This window comes from Bos javanicus, chromosome 8, assembly GCF_032452875.1.
Source record: "Bos javanicus breed banteng chromosome 8, ARS-OSU_banteng_1.0, whole genome shotgun sequence".
Taxonomy (NCBI): domain Eukaryota; kingdom Metazoa; phylum Chordata; class Mammalia; order Artiodactyla; family Bovidae; genus Bos; species Bos javanicus.
Genome location: NC_083875.1, coordinates 103,704,839 through 103,724,667, shown reverse-complemented (window position 1 = coordinate 103,724,667; position 19,829 = coordinate 103,704,839). Strand labels below are relative to the sequence as shown.

Genomic DNA, 19,829 nt, shown 5'->3' with positions numbered 1-19,829 from the left:
AATAATATGTATAAAATAGGTAACTAATGAGAGCCTACTATATAGCACAGGTAAGTCTACTCAGTGCTCTGTTGGGACCTAAATGGGAAGGAAATCCAAAAAAGAAGGGACATATGTATACATACGGGCTTCCCGGGTGGCGCTAGTGGTAAAGAACCCTGCTGTCAATGCAGAAGACAGAAGAGCACTGGTTTGACCCCTGAGTCAGGAAGATCCCCTGCAGGAGTGTAGGGCAACCCACTCCAATATTGTGCCTGGAGAATCCCACGGACAGAGGAACCTGGCGGGCTACAGTCCATGGGGTCACCAAGAGTCAGACAGGGCTGAGGCAACTCAGCACACAGGCACGCATGTACACATTCTGCTGATTCTTTTTGCTGCACAGTAGAAACTAACACGATATTGTAAGGCAACTATACGCCAATAAAAATTAATTTAAAAAATGGAGACTATTTCTATAAAATCTTTTTGTGTTGTTTCCAGGTATTTGATATTACACACAATTCTATTGCAAGCACTTATGCACATTTCCAGTGGTAGAGAAGTACAAGTATTTCTTGTGTGTATGTTCCAACAAGACAAATTGCTTATTTGTTAAATAAATGTTAATTTTTTCTAAAACCATCTTAAACATTTTAAAGTGTGTAGTCCAGTCGAGCTAAGTACATCCCCAGTGTTGTGCAACAGACGTCTAGAACTTTTTCAACTTGCAAAACTGAAACTCTGTACCCACTACACATCCCCTCTGCATTTTCCCCTTCCCCCACCCCTGTCAACCACCATCTACTTTCTGTTTCTATGAGCTCCACTGCTTTAGATGCCTCCCATGAGTGGAATCATACAATATTTATTTTTTAGAGACTGGCTTATTTCCTTTAACATAATGTCCTCAAGGTTTATCCATACCGTAGTATATGACAGGGTTTCCTTCTTTTTAAAGGCTGAATAATGTTCCACTGTATGTCTATCCTACATTTTATTTATCCATTCATTAAAGAACAAATGAGTTCCTTCCACCTCTTGACTACTGTGAATAATGCGGCAATAAATGGATGTACAAGTACTTCTATGAGATCCTGCTTTAAATTCTTTCAGATAGATACCCAGGAGTAGGATTACTAGACCATACGGTAATTCTATTTTTACTTTTTAAGGAACTCCCATGTTGTTTTTCATAGCAGCAACATCAACAATACATGAGGGTTACCAATTTCTCAACATTTTCACCAACACTTTTCTGTTTTCTGATAGTGGCCATCCTAATGGGCGTGAAATGATATCTCATTGTTTTTAAATTGTGTTTCTCTAATGATTAGTGATACTGAACACATTTTCATATGCTTGGTGGCCATCTGCATATCTTCTTTGGAGAAATGTCTACTCAAGTCTTTTACCAAAGTTGGATTTTGTTATTGCTGTGGTTGCTAAGTTGTAGGAGTTCTTTATGTATCTTGGAAACTAACCCATTACCAGATATTGAATTTACAAATACTTTCTTCCATTCTGCAGGCTGCCTTTTCACTATGAATTCTTAATGTCTTTTAATTAAATTAATTAATGTTAAATGCATTAAAATAAAATTCATTTAGCCATATTCATTAGATTCTTAATGTCTTTTCAAGTGTGACATACACAAAAAATGGAGTCCCAAACACCAACATGTAAATATTAAAAACTGAACATTTTCTTTAACCATCACTAAATAATACTTTTTTCAAAAAAGAAAAACTTAGAATTTAAATAGCAAAGAGTCAATATCTCTAAAATCCAAAGAGTTTTTTTTTTTTTTAAAAAAAAAGGGGGGGGACAAATACCCCAAAAGAAAAAAGGGCAAAATGCTTGAACAGGCAATTCACAAAAGAAGAAACACGAGCAGCTAATAAAATACACCAATAGATGTTCAGCCTCATTAATTCGTCCACTGGGACATCAAAGGTATTTGGCAACAGAAGGCGACGGCCACAGCGTGCATAGAGAGCGCTCACAATCTCCTGGTAGAGACGCAAACCGATACGACCTGTAAAACGTGAACATGCTGAGATTCAGCTGTTGACCGCTTCACAAGTGATGCCAAGGAGAGTACCATACAGACGAAGGTAAAATCAAATCCAAAAGGGTCAGAAATAACCAAAATCCTGCAGGCACTGGTTTTGAGAACATATACACAGTAGAAACACAATGCAGGCAGTAAAGCAAGAACAAATTTACTGATGAAAAAGGTATCATTGAGTTTTAAAATGAAAAAAGAAAGCAGGCTACTGAGCAGCATGAAGAATATAGTCTCACTTCTATAAATATTTACATATGTATTTAAATAATGTTCATCAAAATGTAAACAGTGGTAGGATTTGGGGTGGTTTTTTAAAAAAAATAATAATCTTGTTTTTCTGTATGCCTGAATGTTTTTGTAATGAACATATTTTTCTATAAGCAGGGGGGAAAAGAACCTATTTTTACTTAGAAAAAAAAAAGAAGAGTAAAACCAACTCTTGGACAGCCATTTCATACTCAGAATGGAAATAATGTGGGACAGGGTGATGAGGAAGTCCTGGGTTTACACTCTGGCTCAGACACTAATCACCTGAATGACCTTCAGCAAATTAGTTCTTTGTGCCTTGGTTTCTTCACCAGTAAATAAACATGATAATAATTCTACGTAATGGCATTACTTTGAGGACAGGACTAACGCTGAGTAAGTCTCAATAAACGTTAGTTTCATTCTCTCCTTTAGTTCATTATTGAAAGTACCTAGCTGTCCCTGTCATGTTTATTTACTGGTGAGGAAACGAAGGCACAAAGAAGTAACTTGCCCAAGATCATTCAGCTGATTAGCTGGAATCAAGATTGCTGGGAGAAATATCGATAACCTCAGATATGCAGATGACACCACCCTTATGGCAGAAAGCAAAGAAGAACTGTCAGTAATGCCTAAAGAGCCTCTTGATGAAAGTGAAAGAGGAGAGTGAAAAAGTTGGCTTAAAGCTCAACATTCAGAAAACGAAGATCATGGCATCTGGTCCCATCACTTCATGGCAACTAGATGGGGAAACAATGGAAACAGTGAGAGACTTTATTTTGGGGGGCTCCAAAATCACTGCAGATGGTGACTGCAGCCATGAAATTATAAGACGCTTGCTCCTTGGAAGAAAAGCTATGAGAAACCTAGACAGCATATTAAAAAGCAGAGACATTACTTTGCCAACAAAGGTCCGTCTAGTCAAAGTTATGATTTTTCCAGTAGTCAGGTATGGATGTGAGAGTTGGACTATAAGGAAAGCTGAGCACCGAAGAATTGATGCTTTTGAACTGTGGTGCTGGAGAAGATTCTTGAGAGTCTCTTGGACTGCAAGGAGATCCACCCAGTCCATCCTAAAGGAGATCCACCCAGTCCATCCTAAAGGAGATCAGTCCTGGGTTCATTGGAAGGATTGATGTTGAAGCTGAAACTCCAATACTGTGTCCACTTGATGCAAAGAACTGACTCATTGGAAAAGACCCTGATGCTGGGAAAGATTGAAGGCGGGAGGAGAAGGGGACGAGAGGATGAGATGGGTGGATGGCATCACCGATTCGATGGACATGAATTTGAGTAAGCTCCAGGAGTGGGTATTGGACAGGGAGGCCTGGTGTGCTGCAGTCCATGGGGTCTCAAAGAGTCGGACACGACTGAGCAACTGAACTGAACTGAGCTGTCCCTGGCTCATACCAGGTTGCTGGAGATTTGTCTGGTGACTGAATGGGATGGATGGATAAGCAGATAGTCTTAAGGAAGGACAGACATCTGAAGGATGGAAAGATGAAATGGGTGGATGAATGGGTCTGTGGAGAGAAGGATGGATAGGTGAACAGCCAGACAGATGGGTTGGTGAGATGGAATGTCAGTCTGTGTTTTCCAAAGAGCCACATCGATATATATCCCATCCTACATACTCAGCGTGACGCTGACACAACTCCATGGAGAGGCAGAGTTTATGTCTCTCCTCTTGAACTGGGGCACACTTTTACAATCGCTTCAACCAAAAGACTGACATGGAAGTTGTGCTGCATGAGGTCTGAGGCTAGATCATTCAAGGAGATGCTGCAACTGCTTGACTCTATGCCTTCATAGGACATGCGCCTTCGGGGCCTCAGGGTGCCATGTAGAAGTCTGGTCAAGTATCTCTATGCTAGAGAGACCACACAGAGATATACGGAAAGGCAGAAAGATGGATTAGATAGATATAGATTGGATACACAGATGGACAGATTAGAAAGATATATATATATAAAGTAGATGGATGGAGAGAAAGACATATATAAATAGATAGATAGAGAGATCAGTGGGTGGGAAGGTGAAGGGATGATGCATAGATGGAGGGATACTCCAGGAGCCCCAGCCGTTCTGAGTCTTCCAAGCCCTGGCACCAAACAGGACAGTGGAGAGCCCTTTAAGATGACCCCAGCCCCAGCCATCTGGCCACAACCACTGAGAGACCCTGAACCAGACTGACCAACTGAGTCACTTCCACTTTCTCAACCCACAGAAACCGTGAGAGACCACTGTTCTGTTAAGCCACTAAGCTTTGAGCTGATGTGTTATACAGTAATAGATATCTATCTAATACAGATGGTGAGATAAGCGTATATGGGTAGGAGGAGGCACTGATGTGGAATAAGTAACTTCTCTATGTGGAGCCTTGGAAACTAGCAACTTCTTGTCTAGGTACCAGGCCTTGTCTTGTACACCGCTCTGCTCCACCAGCCTCCTGCTTACCTACCAATTACAAGCCTTTCTCACCTCGATGGTTAATACTCTCAAAAGGGAGCATCCCAAGCTCTGACTTTCTGATTAATTGCCTGCTTGCCCCTGAACAAACTAACAGCACATACTTTCTGAAGGCACCCAATGGACCACCTAGCCTAAGTCTTTATATTGTATAGTGGGGGAAACTGAGGCCCAAAGAGGGAAAAGAGATCCCCCCAACCACGGCTGAATTAGGAGCAGGGCTCAGACTAGAGACCACAATTCCTGCCTTGAAGCTCAGCGCTATTTCTCCTCCAAAAGCCTGTGGGCTCCTGGTACCCCGAGTTTGAGTCCTGCCTCTCCCACTCACCGCCTGTGATGACATTCCCATCAGGGCAGTGAGCAACGCTGCGGGCCCTGGCAGGGACGTGCCAGAGCTCTTGGCTCCAAGCATACCTTACATCTGTCTGGGCATAAATTTGCATTCTGAATCCAGGAGGCCCCGATTCCAAGTATGTCAAATGTAATTAATTACAGCAAACCTTCTGCAACTGTTTTCAAACGCGGTATTAAAGGCTCTGTGCGCATGAAACACACAGCCCAGGTCCACCGAGGCGAGCTGGGAGCTGAGGAATAGGAGACGGCAAGTGCCATACGAGGTCCTCGGAGTAGGGAGGGCAACTTCCCATGACAGCAGAGTTCAGACAACCCCCCACGGTAAGGTCTGGGGCAGGGCATGGGCAGAGCATCTAATGGGGTTCAGGTTCCAGCCAGTCACCAACTCCACATTTTGGCCACGTTACTTCACTTTCCTCAAAGGAATGTTGTGAGCCTGGAATCTGGCATCCATCTGAATTTGAATCAACGATGGCTCAGCGGGTAAAGAACAGTCTGCAATGCAGGAGATACCAGAGACTCAGGTTCAGTTCCTAGGTTGAGAAGATCCTCTAGAGAAAGAAATGGCAACCCACTCCAGTAATCTTGCCTGGAAAATCCTATGGAGAAAGGAGCCTGGTGGGCCACACAGTCCGTGGGGTTGCAATGAGTAGAATGCGACTGACAGCTAAGCACTGGGCAATTCCATTTACTGCAATCTCAATTCTCTCATATATTAAAAGAAAGAAAAGAAAAATCCCTGCTTTCCAGGGTGGTGGTATTAAATGAGATAATAGATGTTCAATGCTTAACCCAGTGCCTGGCATATAACAAGTCAATAAATGTGCAGTGATTACAGTTCAAGGCAGACAAATTCTACTTTGCAAAAATCAAGTGAGATAGAATGCTGAACTTCAGCCTTTTGACAGAAAGAGTTCTTAATGAAAGAACAAAAACTTGTAAGGCTGAATTTCCAATGCATTGCTCAAACTCCTTTCAAAACACTAACAGTGGGAGAAGCAGGTTGGAAAGGTGGGCCCAGGTTCAAGTTTAGCTTCACTGCTTCCTACAAGGTCAGTCACCTTCCTCCAGGTCCCTAAGTCAGGGGAGCTAGGTGACCTTCTCACCCTGCCAGCTCTGTCCACTAGGCAATATGCCCTCCAGGTTTTCTAGAAGCCTTGCTTCCCAAATCATTACAGGGAGCAGATCCGACTTAGTAAGAGAATGGCTTCCAGCCCCCGGGGAACCCAAAACCCACAGACCCGAATGGGACCTGGATTTCTATGCCCAAACCAGTCCTGAATTGTGTACTCTGATTCAAAAAGACCCTATAAGACTAAATAGACTGAAATTCTTTTGGCAATCAGAAAAACTGTCAGGGGTGGTCTTTTAGATTTGTTATTGCTCATCTTGTTAGGTTTACTTTCTTCCAAAGTGTTTAATTAATGTTTAGGGGAATGGATAAGGAAAGTGGCAAGCATTTTAATTCCCTCCCCCAAATTACTAGTATCTCACTCTGTGCCTCTCTCAAGTTCCCATGACCCCTCCATTTTAACCACCCAGTTATGCTGATTCTTATACCACTACATCCAGAGAAGGCAGTGGCACCCCACTCCAGTACTCGTGCCTGGAAAATCCCATGGGCGGAGGAGCCTGGTGGGCTGCAGTCCATGGGGTCACTAAGAGTCGGACAAGACTGAGCAACTTCCCTTTCACTTTTCACTTTCACACACTGGAGAAGGAAATGGCAACCCACTCCAGTGTTCTTGCCTGGAGAATCCCAGGGATGGGGGAACCTGGTGGGCTGCTGTCTATGGGGTCGCACAGAGTCAGACACGACCAAAGTGACTTAGCAGCATACCACGACATCATCTTCCCTTCTCCATCCCAAACTCTTCAGTCTTGTCGTCCGTCCAATGAGCCAATGAAGCTGCCCTGTGACCTAACCCTCAAGAACAAGTTACTCGTTCTGTCTGGGGTGTTCAGGTTGCCTTAGATTGGTATGGTCCAAGAGAAATGGAATATAAGTCATTAGGTAATTTCAAATTTTCTAGTGGTCACATGTAAAAAACTGAAAATAAAAACAAGTGAAATGTTTAATATCTTATTTAACACAACATACAAAATACTATCATTTTAATCTTATTTTTAAAAATGATGACTGAGATCTTCTACAGTCATTTCTTATTTTTCCTACTGATTCTTTAAGATCTGGATCTAGAGAAGAGAAAAATGACAATTCAACAAAAATAAATAAATAAATAAAACAAACCCAGTGTGAATTTTTACACTTACAGCACATCTCAGTTCAGGTCAGCCACATTTCAACTGCTCAACAGCCACATGTGGCTGGTGGTTACCAGTACGTATTGGATGGCACAGACTTCAGTCATCTCCACGAGCTTGTTAGCTCTAGACTCCTGTGATCTAAAAAGACGAGCCTCACAACAAATTCCACCTCAAGCTAGCAGCCCCAGGGAAGTTCCCCTTCCCTGAGGCCTCATTTTCAGGACAGTTTCAGTTTTACTTCAGATCAGTTTCACTTTCTGCTTTTCTAGCATATATTAAAAAAAAAAAAAAACCCACATAAATACACTGACATTTTTATAGTTATTTTTTCCCCAGTTGATGAAATTTTTTTTTTAAAGTCTCCAGCATCCAAAATGCCTTTAATTATTGTCTCTGGGTATTCCAAGGGCTCTGGTTATGTCCCCTCATCTCGCAAAACTCTGAGCCCAAACAAATTCTCGGCAAAATTTCACCAGATGAAAATTCCCATTCTCAATTCTCTTTAAGAATATTGGGGCTGGTGGGAATTTGACCAGAAGGCAGCTCAAAGCAGAATATGCAGATGACCCCACCCTTATCGAAGAAAGCAAAGAAAAACTAAAGAGCCACTTGATGAAAATAAAAGAGGAGAAGTGAAAAAGATGGCTTAAAACTCAACATTCAAAAAATGAAGATCTATCTTCGTTCAAAGTGATCATCCCATCACTTCATGGCAAACAGATGGGGAAACAATGGAGACAGGGACAGGCTGTATTTTCTTGGGCTCCAAAATCACTGTGGACGGTGACTGCAGCCATGGAATTAAAAAACGCTTGCTCCTTGGAAGAAAAGTTATGACAAACCTAGACAGCATATTAAAAAGTAGAGACATTACTTTGCCAACAAAGGTCCATCTAGTCAAATCTATGGTTTTTCCAGTAGTCATGTATGGATGGGAGAGCTGGAACATAAAGAAAGCTGAGCTCCGAATAACTGGTTGCTTTTGAACTGTATGTGTGAAGACCCTTGAGGGTCCCTTGGACTGCAAGGAGATCAAAGCAGTCAATCCTAAAGGAAATCAGTCCTGAATATTCATTGGAAGGACTGAAGCTGAAGCTGAAACTCCAATACTTTGGCCACCTGTGGCGAAGAACTGACTGATCAGAAAACACTCTGATGCTGGGAAAGATTGAAGACAGGAGGAGAAGGGGACAACTGAGGATGAGATGGTTGGATGGCATCACTGACTCGATGGACATGAGTTTGAGCAAGCTCTGGTAGTTGGTGATGGACAGGGAAGCCTGGCGTGGTGCAGTCCATGGGGTCACAAAGAGTCAGACATGACTGAGGGACTGAATTGAACTGAGAAGGGCTGGCCCCTCGGGCATACTGTCTTAGGCAATAATACATCCAGAAAAAGAGCCAAAACAGCTTCTGATTTTTAATGTTACCAGTAAACTGCAAGCCAGGGGCTTGCTGAGGGCCACTCAGACCTCCTCCACCTGTTAGGAGTCATTTCCACCCACAGGGGAGACATCAGATTTGGTTTCTCCCTGGATCCCCCTCCCCTCCACGAGCAGGACTGGCCTTGGGAATCAGAGGTTCCATCCCTAACACAGAACGTCACTTCACTAGAAAGCAAGTGTTCCTGTGGTTTCCACAGCATACTGGAGAGCGGAGCATCACCTGACTCCATTTTTTTCTCTTTAGCTTATATATGTGGGGAAGGAAATGGCAACCCACTCCAGCATTTTTGCCTGGGAAATCGCATGGACAGAGGTGCCTGGCGGGTTGCAAAGAGTCGGACACGACTGAGCGACTAAGCACAGCACAGCTTATATTTGAAGCCGCCTCCTGCTTCGTCAGCCAAAATATTTATATCATTTTTCTGTCGACTCAATACCATCCTCACCTTGGCCTCCCTCCTCTCCTTTTTAAGAAAAGAAAGGAGTTGTCGCCAATACGTTTCCCTGTTTATGAAGCACTTTTGAGTCTGTTAACTCAAGGGATGCTTGCAGGAAGCCTGTGAGGGGTATACGAGTGGACTGTTCTGCCACGTAGCAGATCAACAGAGGTGCATCGGGGCACCCAGATGCCAGTGCCTTCCGGGTTGCAGCAGGTCACACACAAGGCTGAAATGGGAGGAGGCTGGCAATTGACTCAAACAGGAGAACACATACACTGCAAAGGCCTGAAAGTTCTGAATTTTTTAAATCTTAGGCTGGCAAATCAAATAAAATAAAACAAGATTTAAGGGGCCAATTCACCTTGCGTGCACCCATCTGTGACTCTGGGTTTGTACAATTTACCCAACAGGGCACTGATGATCAGGAATTGGCTCTAGCTATAAAAATTAACACGTAGAAAACAAAACAAAATAAACCATACACAGGGCTTCAGAGTTTAAAAAACATTTTCAAATATGCTACCTCACATCATTCCTGTAAAGGACTGTGTCCATCTCAGGTCCCAGATGCAGAAAATAAGATTCCCAGGAACGGCTAGTGTGTAAACAGCAAACCCAGGTGCTCATGTAGGAACCCCACCTGCCCGCCCCCCGCCAGCCACGTCATCTGTACAATACGAGTGAGCAAGCGGGCAACACCACCCAACCCAGTGGCCCAGCCACCACATCTTCCCTTTGAAACCTGATCACGCAGGGATCAGACAGAGAAGCAGGTCATCCAGCCCTGCTTTGATGACAACCCCAAGGGGATCTAATTATAACAGGGAAGGGAGGAGTCAAGACCCTCTCACAATTTCTCAAGACCAAATTAACTCTAATTCCTTTTGACAGAGTGTTTGTGCAAATAGTAGGAAAAGCACTGGTTGAGGAGTTAAGAAATCTGAGGTTTGAAGTGGCTCCGCCTATCCACTGAGGTTCTGGGCAAGAAAACTCTCCCTCTCTTCCCAGGTGGGTGCGTGTCCGTGTGCATGTCTACGTGTGTCTGTGTGTGTGTGCGTGTTAAGAAATCTGAGGCTTGAAGTGGCTCCGCCTATCCACTCAGATTCTGGGCAAGTAACTCCACCTCTCCCCCCAGGCGTGTGTGCATGCGTGCGTGTGTGCCTAAATCAGAAATGACAAACTGGTTTCATATGGTAGCTTCATACTAAGAAGGACTCTAAGGCCACTGGCCAGGCTCCATGGAAAAGACTACCATGACTGATTAGCAATGTCTGCCACAGGCTTAAAAACAGGGAGTGGTGGCATGTATATTACTTATTTACCATCCCTGGATTAGATGCACAAATAACACACTGCAAGTGAAAAGTAACTTTTTTCTCACACCCCTCGCAACTTTTCAGCAGAACCCTGTGCCACACTTGTTACTGCCTTCATCATCATCACTGTTATCATCACCACTTTACAGATGCAGAAAACCTGGACAAAGCTCACAATATGATTAAGGAGCAGAGCAGGGAGGGGAGCGGAGCCTTGCCCCCCAACTTCCATCTGTTTGTTCTACCCTTGGAAATGTCCAGCTGGTGTTGTTCTGACACTGGCAGGACAGTTCGTCCACATGGCCATACAGAAGGGACCACCTGTTTCCAAGGCTTCACCTTCCTCCCACGGGCTGCTTCAGCCTTTCAGAAAAGGGACCAGAGCAAGACACAGAAGGAAAGTGAGGCTAATTCAGAGTTCCAGATGCTTCTTCCAAAGGCAAAGTTCCAGCCTCACTTATAGGTGGAGACGCCAAGCCCAGAGATAAGTGAGGTTAAAATAAAAGGGCAGAATTGGAAGTCCCTAATTGTCACAGTTCACCCACCAGGAACAGGACACTCTATATCCTCAATTCCAAGGTGCCTTAGACTGTCAGATACACCATCGATTTTATAATAGCTTTCTGAGACCAAAAAAAAAAAAAATAAGGGAGAAACAGTGCTGAAACAGAACACACACATCTACTGTAAAACACATCCCAATTTCAGAAATAAGAAAATGTGGGAACTTGACCATGGAGGAAATATGGGAGTCTGTGCTCACTTACTGAGCTGGGCTATACAGTGTTAACAATGACAGCACTTTCTAAAACTTATAGGGAAAAACAATTAAGCAAATAAACAGAATATTCTCAGTTATCCTCCATAAATTTTCCCTGAATCTTTAGCATGTGCAAACGGGAATCTGACCAAAGGTGGGGTCTGGTTGAACATCAATCACACATTAAGCTACTTCACATTTAAGGGGCCCGTGTATCTACAAATAATCCTCTGACATCCAATTCCAGGGCCTACGGCCAAGACCAGCTCTGGGAGTAAGGACAGGGAATTATCAAGTCCCCTCCACCCCAAGGCACTCCCCCTCTTCCACCTCCTTGGACATGCTGGGCCCCATTCTCCATACATGCAAATCTGGATCTCTCCATCTATTTTAAGGAAATGGTTCATACAACAGGAGAGAAAAGGGGTGGGGAACTTTTGAAAAATCTCCACAACATGCGAAGTCAAAGGAGCATTAGTCTCATCCAGGGAGCCCTCTCTGATTTATTATTATTATTTATTTATTATTATTCCCAGGGAGCCATGGGCTTTGGAGCCAGTCCTAAGAAATCTATTTATGGCTTCCTAACAAAATACAGGTGTTGACCAAATGGCCAAACCCAAATTGGTCACCTACTCTTCATTAGCCCCAAATCCAGATGATCTGAGCTCTTTCCAAAAAATAAGATTAAGTCATCAAATATTTATTGAGCTGCTGCTCTGTGCCAGACCCTAAACTGAATAACCCATGATCTCTGCCCTCAAGGAACTCGCAAGCTGGCTGGTGAGTCAGAAATGCGAACAACCAACTCCCATCTGTGAGTCCAGACTACCTGGAAAGTCCTGCAGGCTACAAAGGTCCAGGGGACTCCAGAGAAGAGAACATGCAGGTGGGTCTCAAGGGGGTCTGGTTTCTCATGGGACAGAGGAAAATGAGGGAAAGGTCATGAGAGACAGAAGGCCTGGTGTGAACAGACTCTCAAAGGTAGACAGTTTAGGGCTTCCCTGGTGATCCAGTGGTTAAGAACCTGCCTTGCAATGCAAGGGACACCAGTTCGATCTCTGGTCCAGGAGGATCCCACATGCAAAGGAGCAACTAAGCCAGAGTTACTGAGTCCACGTACCTGGAGCCCGTGCCCCATAGCAAGAGAAGCCACTTCAATGAGAAGCCCACGCACCACAATTAGAGAGTAGCCCCACTCACCACAACTAGAGAAAACCCGAGTGCAGCAACGAAGACTCAGCACAGCCAGAAAATAAAATAAATCCTCAAAAAAAAAAGGTAGACGGTTCACCACGAATTAAGATTTATCCCTTTAAACAGTGTGCCACAGGCTTTGAAACAAACCCAGGAATATCTGGAGACGCCAGAGCATCCTTGGAATGAAAGCACTGACAACGCTTTGGACAGGAAAGACATGTAGGGCCCAGGAGATGTCTCATCCTAGTCTGTTTTAACACAACACACAAAAAATGCACATTTTCTGTTGTTACTTAATTCTACCTATTAAAGATAAGTCAGCAAGTTTGCAGAACAACCGAAATTGCCGTCACTGGCATTCAACCTCCACAAATGGAGACCACTGGATCAAGAGATTACTAACATGTACTGACCACCTTCTAAGGAGTGGCTGGATAGAACAGGTGAATTGCTTCATTTAATCATAAAACAACCTTTCAAGGTCAAGATTATTTCACCCCTTCTTCCAGATGCAGAAGTTGTGGTTCCAAAACCAAAGGAGACTTTTCCAAAGTAACACAAGGCTAACCACGCAATGAGGTTGGGTTTCAAACTCTGGTCTGGCTGACCTCACATCCACCTTTCCATTTCACCAATTGGGTGGCTGTTAGAAATTTTCTATGCTTTGTGTTTAAGGCCTCCCCTGGGGGGAATTTCCTGGTGGTTCCATGTTCAGTTCAGAAATGAATTGCACTGACTGATCATCTTTGCATCCAGATCTCCTCCCACCCCTCAGACCCCCAATCCTGGTCCTACGCACCTGCTGTCTTCTTCCATCTTCATCCTTTTCTCAAGAAATACTTTTTAAACCAACCTCCTAGGACAGACTCCTCCACTTCTCAACTTCAACGGCACACATACTGAGACACAATATCTTGGAGTTTCTAGCCATCATCTGTCCTTCCGTCTAAAGCATTCCGGCCTAACGTTGGCAGAAGACTGCTTTAGGGCAAATACAAGGGAGGCATGGACCACTTTGGCCAGAAGAGGCTATATGGATGAAATGCCTCAGCGCGTAGAGTTCAGAAAGGAAGTCCCACAAACAAAACCAAGGGCTTTCAAAGATGTGTTCTAACCTTCTGAGGCCACCCAGTAACAACAAAATGGAACACTGGTCTGGTTCTATGCTGTCCAATACAGAAGCCACTAGCCACACATGGCTACTGGCACGTGAAATGTGGCTAGTCAGAACAGACTCAGTATCCCTCCAAAGAAAGAATGTAAACCTGCACATTAATAATTTTTATATTAATGAACACTGAAATGATAGCACTGTGGATATACTGTTACATAATCCATAGTATTAAAATTAATTTCATCTGTTTCTTCTTGGTTTTTCTAAAGCATGACTAGAAAATTTTAAATGACATATGTGGCTCACATTTGTGACTTGAATTTTATTTCGATTGGACAGCACTGGCCTGACACATTTAAAAGATGAGAAGACCAAGACAGCAATTCTGGAGTTTTTTAGGAAGCGCATACACACAAAAACACAGACATTCACTCAGAGTCTGATAGGTATTTAAATATAGCACAGACATGAACTTTCTTAACTCCAAAAAAAGTCCTCTGGCAATGTGAAGTAAGTGAGGAATAAAAGTAACTGGGGCTGCTCTCCCAGTGACCAAGACTGGGATCCCACACTACTTATACAGTCTCTTTCCCAGCCAGAGGACCTGGCCAAGATGCCACTTCACTCTGGAAGGACAAGCTAACAGCACCTGCCCTTCCCGTCTCATCCAAAGCCAACAAGCTGGGGTGCATGCCTGACTGCCAGCTACGTGGTCGAGACTTCTTCACAGCTGGCCCTTCAGGTAAGCTCAACCAGAGAATAAAAAAAAAAAAAATGTGACCCAGGACACTGATCCCAAAGGGTTCATGTGAAAGTCTACTGGGGTAATAAGAAAATGAAGTATAAGCAGCAATATGCAGGATTCCTGGAGCACACTATCGTCGATCATCTGGACCACCAACTGTCAAATTCTTTTAACCATACCTCACAGTAGGACTTAATCGTGCACACCCATCAGCATATGTAAATAAAACTACAGTTTCGTTAAGACAACACTTACCTGGGATACATAGCTATGCCTCTGCTAGTGTGTGTTCCCCTGTATCCTACTCTGTTCTTTTTGTGTGTGTGCTGACTGTGATCCACTGAACTGATCTTACAACCCACTAATGGGTCGTGACTCACAACCTAGCCTGGGTATGGCGAGTACAGGCACACTCCCCATCCTGTGATGGGCACTGCTACGTGACCACTGCACCCCATCCTCCACAATGTAGGAGTCCGGATGTGACCTCAGAATCCTTCTCAACACAGAGATCCAGGCAGCTACAGCCCATCGCATGGAGTCAGAATCAGAGAAGAAAACGACTTATTAGGATCACTGCTCTGTTCCAAAGCTCTCATACGACAAACACAAAGACTGAGGGCTCAGAAGGAAAAAAGTGGTTTGTCCAAGATCATACAGCAAGACCGTGGGCAAACTAAGCCTCCTGTGTACCCACAAAGCCTCTTCACCTTCCATCACCAGGGAGGAGACACAACTGACATGCAACATTACAAGAACATGGAAAAATTTCAAAATTTCACCATGATCATGAAAAGTCTGCTTATACATCCAATGAAACACGCAAGGAAGTTCTTATCACCCTTCCAAGGAGACAACATGAGCCTTCTGAGGTCAGAGGAAGCAGTATGCCAACAGCTGAGTCAAAGGTGGAGGGGGAGAATGGTATCTGACAATGCAGGAGTTTTTAAACTGTTTCTCAAACAAAACAAACCATTGGTTGTTTATTTCCTAGGACCAGGGAGAGGTCACACTCATACTGACCAGCCATCTTTGTTGTTTTCCTTCTGCAACAGCAAGAGCCCTTGTTCAAGTTCACCTCTGTGCAGGGCTGAAAATATAAGCAAACCCTTTTTCTTAGCTTGGTCTGAAGTCAAGCAATAAAGCAAGCCCTTGAAATTTCAAACGTTATTAGAAAATTAAAAAAAAAAAAAAAAACTCCTTAGGCAGAAAAGCAAAGCATTAATAAGAGTCTCCTCTGTGAAACTGAGCATAAATGATCTTTCACCAAAATAACTCAGTCCATCATCAAATTACCACTCAAGTCCAATTTGCCAGATTTTTCGCCCAAGACCACAAAAGAGTTTGGTGAACAGACATGGCCTAATAAAAATCAGCTGATATATATCCATTTCTGGTCACACTTCCATCCACCATAGGAGGTGAGAAAGGCAAGGCCCAGGTCACTGTCTCAATCCTGAGAGACGCCAATAGAAACAAAAGAAAACTGACCCCGCCCCCAACAGTACCATCATGCACCTCTATTTCCTTTAAAACAAACATGATCAGAATAACCAATTTAAAAAAAAAAAAAAGAAAAAACAAGCCTACAGAACAGAGATGATTTTCCATTTCTAGTCAGGGGTTCCCTTTAAACTGTTAAACAACACAACAAAATTTCAAGAGAATGGAATGAAGGAATCTGAGTTGTGTGTCAGGAGATCCAGGGCACACAAAGGAACATGCTGCAATATTTTTATTCCTTGCACCAGAAATAACCTGTTATCAACAACCCTGAGTCTTTCTCAGATGCCCGGTAGGGGTGCCCACCCACCCCTCCCCAATGCAGGACACAGTTCTCCTCCCATCACCTGCTAAACTGGCTCTCCTGTCTCGTGAGACCTCCTGAGCCCTTGGAAATTATAAATTCTTTGCCTGTCCTCGGCATCGGCCTAAATAATTCAATAGAAAAAAAATTAATTACGCTACTTTAAAAAAAAAAAAAAAAAAAGCTCATTCCAAATATGTCAGAATGTGGCCAGTCAGCCCTGAAGGATTTTGTTACTAAAAAAGTAAAAATCTCCCAAATGCAATGGCGGTGATGGGAAATGTCAAACCTCTGCACTGTCAAATATATTTCACAGAATTTGTATCCCCTTAGAAATGTGTATTTCCCCAAAACGGCGTTGGGAATTCATGGACCAGGGCCATCATTTCTTCCAAGACCAGCTGGTGGCTGGTGAAAGGGAATAGGATTTTCTGTCCTGGCCCTGTGTGACCCACCACCAGGTCCCATCCAAGAAACCACTCCTCAAATGCTAACATTTCCCCCTCCTTTTGGAGAGAAAAATTGGAACTTTCTGTTTTGATGCAAAATCCCCAGCAAGTTCAGATAGTAATTTATCACAAATAACCCTTCAACTTTGGGTAGGTACCTTATCTTCCTTTGTTAAATTTCAATTTGGCCAATATTTGTCTTCCCAAAAGAAAAAAAAAATTTTTTTTGGCTTCACCTTGACTTTTTTGAAGGCCAAAAACCATCAAATAATATGTGCACATATGCTTTCATGATCCAAAGACAAGTCTCTTTGGGTTTTGGCTTTTGTTTATATTTTGATTTTTTTCCCTTAAAAAAAAATTTAAAATTTGATGCTAGAATCAAGTTGAATTGGTGTTTTACCCCATTTTTTCAGCAAAGTAAGTATTCCACTACAGAAGATGGATAAAAATCAGCATTTTCATCTCTTCTCTGTCCTTTCCTTTTTTATCTTTCCTTCCTAAGTCAGTAAAATTTGTGCTTTTGAAAAAAAAAAATTAGACCCCCCCAACTAAATGATCAAGCTTAATGGATTTTTCCCCCTTTGAAAGTAATCAAATTTGTGAAAAATACCAAATGTTAGTAAACTATCAACCCCACAGCACAATCAAAGAGGCCTGAAACCAAACTGGATATATTTTTTTTAATAATAAAATTTTCAAATTGAAAGATTGAACAAGCACACAGAAAGGAAAATTTTCTTCTTACCAAGGATTCTTCAACCCTTGTCTTTACCAACTGATTCACTTGCATGTCATAAAAAATGAGCTTCTGTGAATCCACTGTTAGTTTTTTCATAATAATGTTAATTATGCATATCTTATTTTAATGGCGGTCTCTCCTACAAATCTGTGGACTACTCAATTTGTATAATGTAATGAATTTACATTTTTTTCCCACTGAATACTGCTCAGAAAAGGTTGCTGACATTTTCTGTATAAAACAACAACAAAAAAAGAAATGCCTAGACCTTTCAGCAAACAAAATCAGAAAACAGTCTTAATTATTCCATCAAAGCAAAAAACAAAAAAAAAATAATAACACACAACCCAACAAATGCAGGGAAAAAATGGATTTCACTCTAACTTTTCCAGTTTCTGCTTTTCTTTAGAACCTTGGGATTTAAACACAGTAAAATGTAAATGAAAAATTAAAAAAATAAGACCTACAATTTTTGGGTGTGTCCAAAGCCAACATTTTAGGCTCTATTTCTCTTTTAAATCCTTCCTTCTTGGAAATAGAAAAACTTTAAATATTGCCAAATGGCAAAATTAGTCTTTTTTGCCCACTGAGCTAAACAAGTTCCAAATTACAATGAAGTACAATTTCTAATTGCTTCAATAAAGCCAATTCTCCCAGTTTTTCCTAAACTCAACAATTTCCCTCCTTTCCTCATTCCAAATAGTTTTTTCTCAAACTAAAATGAGTTGGGCAGCCAAATCGACTTTGGTTTTAGAAGGCTTTTTGCCTTCTCCCCTTCAAAACCTGAATTCATTCAAATTCTAGCTTAATTTTCATTTACATATTATCTGGATTTGGCTTCAGAAATAAAAATTGTCTCTATGCTCCTGGAAAGATCAAAGTGAAAATTGTCACCCTCAAAAAGAAAAAAAAAGAATCTCTGTCCTCTCCGCTGCCTTAGAGAGGAAACTTTTGAAAAAATAAGAAATAAAAAATATTTCTTTTCAATTTTAATTTCTTTTTTATTTACAAAATAGTATCCTCTAGGTGGCGTCGTTTTAATGGGAAAAAACTACCGTTTGAAGAAAAATTAGAAAAAAAATTGAGAAAAGGAAATATGGCCTAAAAAAAAAAAAAAGATTGTTGCAAAGATAGGAAGCCAGGGGGGAAAGACCTCCCGAAGGGTCATCGGGGACCCCGAGCGCACAGAGGGTCAGGGGGAAATTGTAAATTTAGAGGGGAGGGGGGAGATCTGGAAGGGGTTGCATTTTTGCAAAATGTGAATTGTCCAAACTGAAATGGCTGCTCTGTTCTCTCGCCGCTTTGTTTTCTGGGCTCCGGTCCGAGCCCGGGGCTGGAGGGGGCGCCGGGTGGGGGCCCGAAAAGACCCCCGCGTCACCCCCACCCTCCGCACACCCCGTTGCGCCCGGGGGGGCTCACCAGACCCCGACTCTCCCGTTTGCGCCCACAAAAAAGCCCGCAAACGTGCCCAGGCACTTTGCATTTTGCAAATCTTGCAATGAAGTGGCGCAGCGCCCCGGGCCCCGGCCCCCCGGGGTCCCCCGCGCGGTGCATGCCCCCGGCCCCCCGTCGTACCTGCGGAGCCGCCGCGCCGCCCGGCTGGTTCATGGGTCCGTGCGGGAGGAGGCGGCCCCGGCGCGTCCTGCTCCTCCCGGGCCGGGCTGCTGGTGCGCGCACAATGCCACCGCCGCCGCCGCCGCCGCCGCCGCCGCTCCCTCCTCCGCCCGCCCCGCTCAGGCCGGGGGGGCGGGGGCGCTGGGGGCGCGCGGGGGGGGGCGCCCGGCCCTCGCCCCCACCCCCGGCCCGCACCGGCCGCCGCCGCCGCCGCCGCCGAGCCGCCCCTCTCGGGGCTGCGGCCGCCCCCCGCCGCCCTGCCCGCCCCCGGGCCGGCCTCGCCGTGCGGCCCGCGAGCTCCGGGCCTCGGCCTCGGCCTCCGCGCCACCGGCCTCCGCGCCGCACACAAAGCCGGCCGGCCCCCGGGCGCGCGGCTCCCGCCCGCCCGCCTGCCCCCGGGCCGAGGCGCACCCGCCCCCCAAACTTTCCCGCGCCGCGCCCCGCGCGCCCCGCGCCCCCCGCGCCCGCCCCTCAGAGCCTTCCTGCCCTGCCCCCGCTCCCCAGCCCCTCCGAGAGGTCATTTTCACGTTGGAAAAAAAGTTTGGGGAGCCTTCTCTGGGCGGAACACAAGGGGTTAATGGGAACTCTTTGGCTCCCCCCACCCCCCCAAAAAAAAATCAGATTGATTTTTTTAAATAAAGTTTGAAGAGCTGGCCTTATGGAAGAATCGGAAGACTCAATGGGGATATTATCATTGCCCCTGCCACCCTTCCAAAAAAATCTAATGTAACTGAAGAATAAAAGTTTGAAGAACTAGCCCTATGTCAGACAAGAGGGGTTAAGGGGACTCTTTCTAGCCCCCCCTGTCAG

General features: G+C 44.1%; 1 protein-coding gene across 11 annotated transcripts in view; it reads right to left on the bottom strand.

Moving 5' to 3' along the window:
- ZNF618 (zinc finger protein 618) overlaps window positions 1-19,101 on the bottom strand; it is a 204,576-nt gene extending 185,475 nt beyond the window's left edge. For 9 of the 11 annotated variants that reach the window (XM_061426609.1, XM_061426600.1, XM_061426597.1 and 6 more), the window contains exon 1: window positions 18,981-19,100. In XM_061426609.1, coding sequence (XP_061282593.1) covers window positions 18,981-19,013 — 33 coding nt within the window. In that variant the 5' untranslated portion in view covers window positions 19,014-19,100. Of the gene's footprint in view, window positions 1-18,980 lie in introns of all 11 variants that reach the window. The other 2 variants (XM_061426596.1, XM_061426607.1) reach the window with 1 other exon arrangement.
- Between the last annotated feature and the right edge of the window lie 728 nt (window positions 19,102-19,829).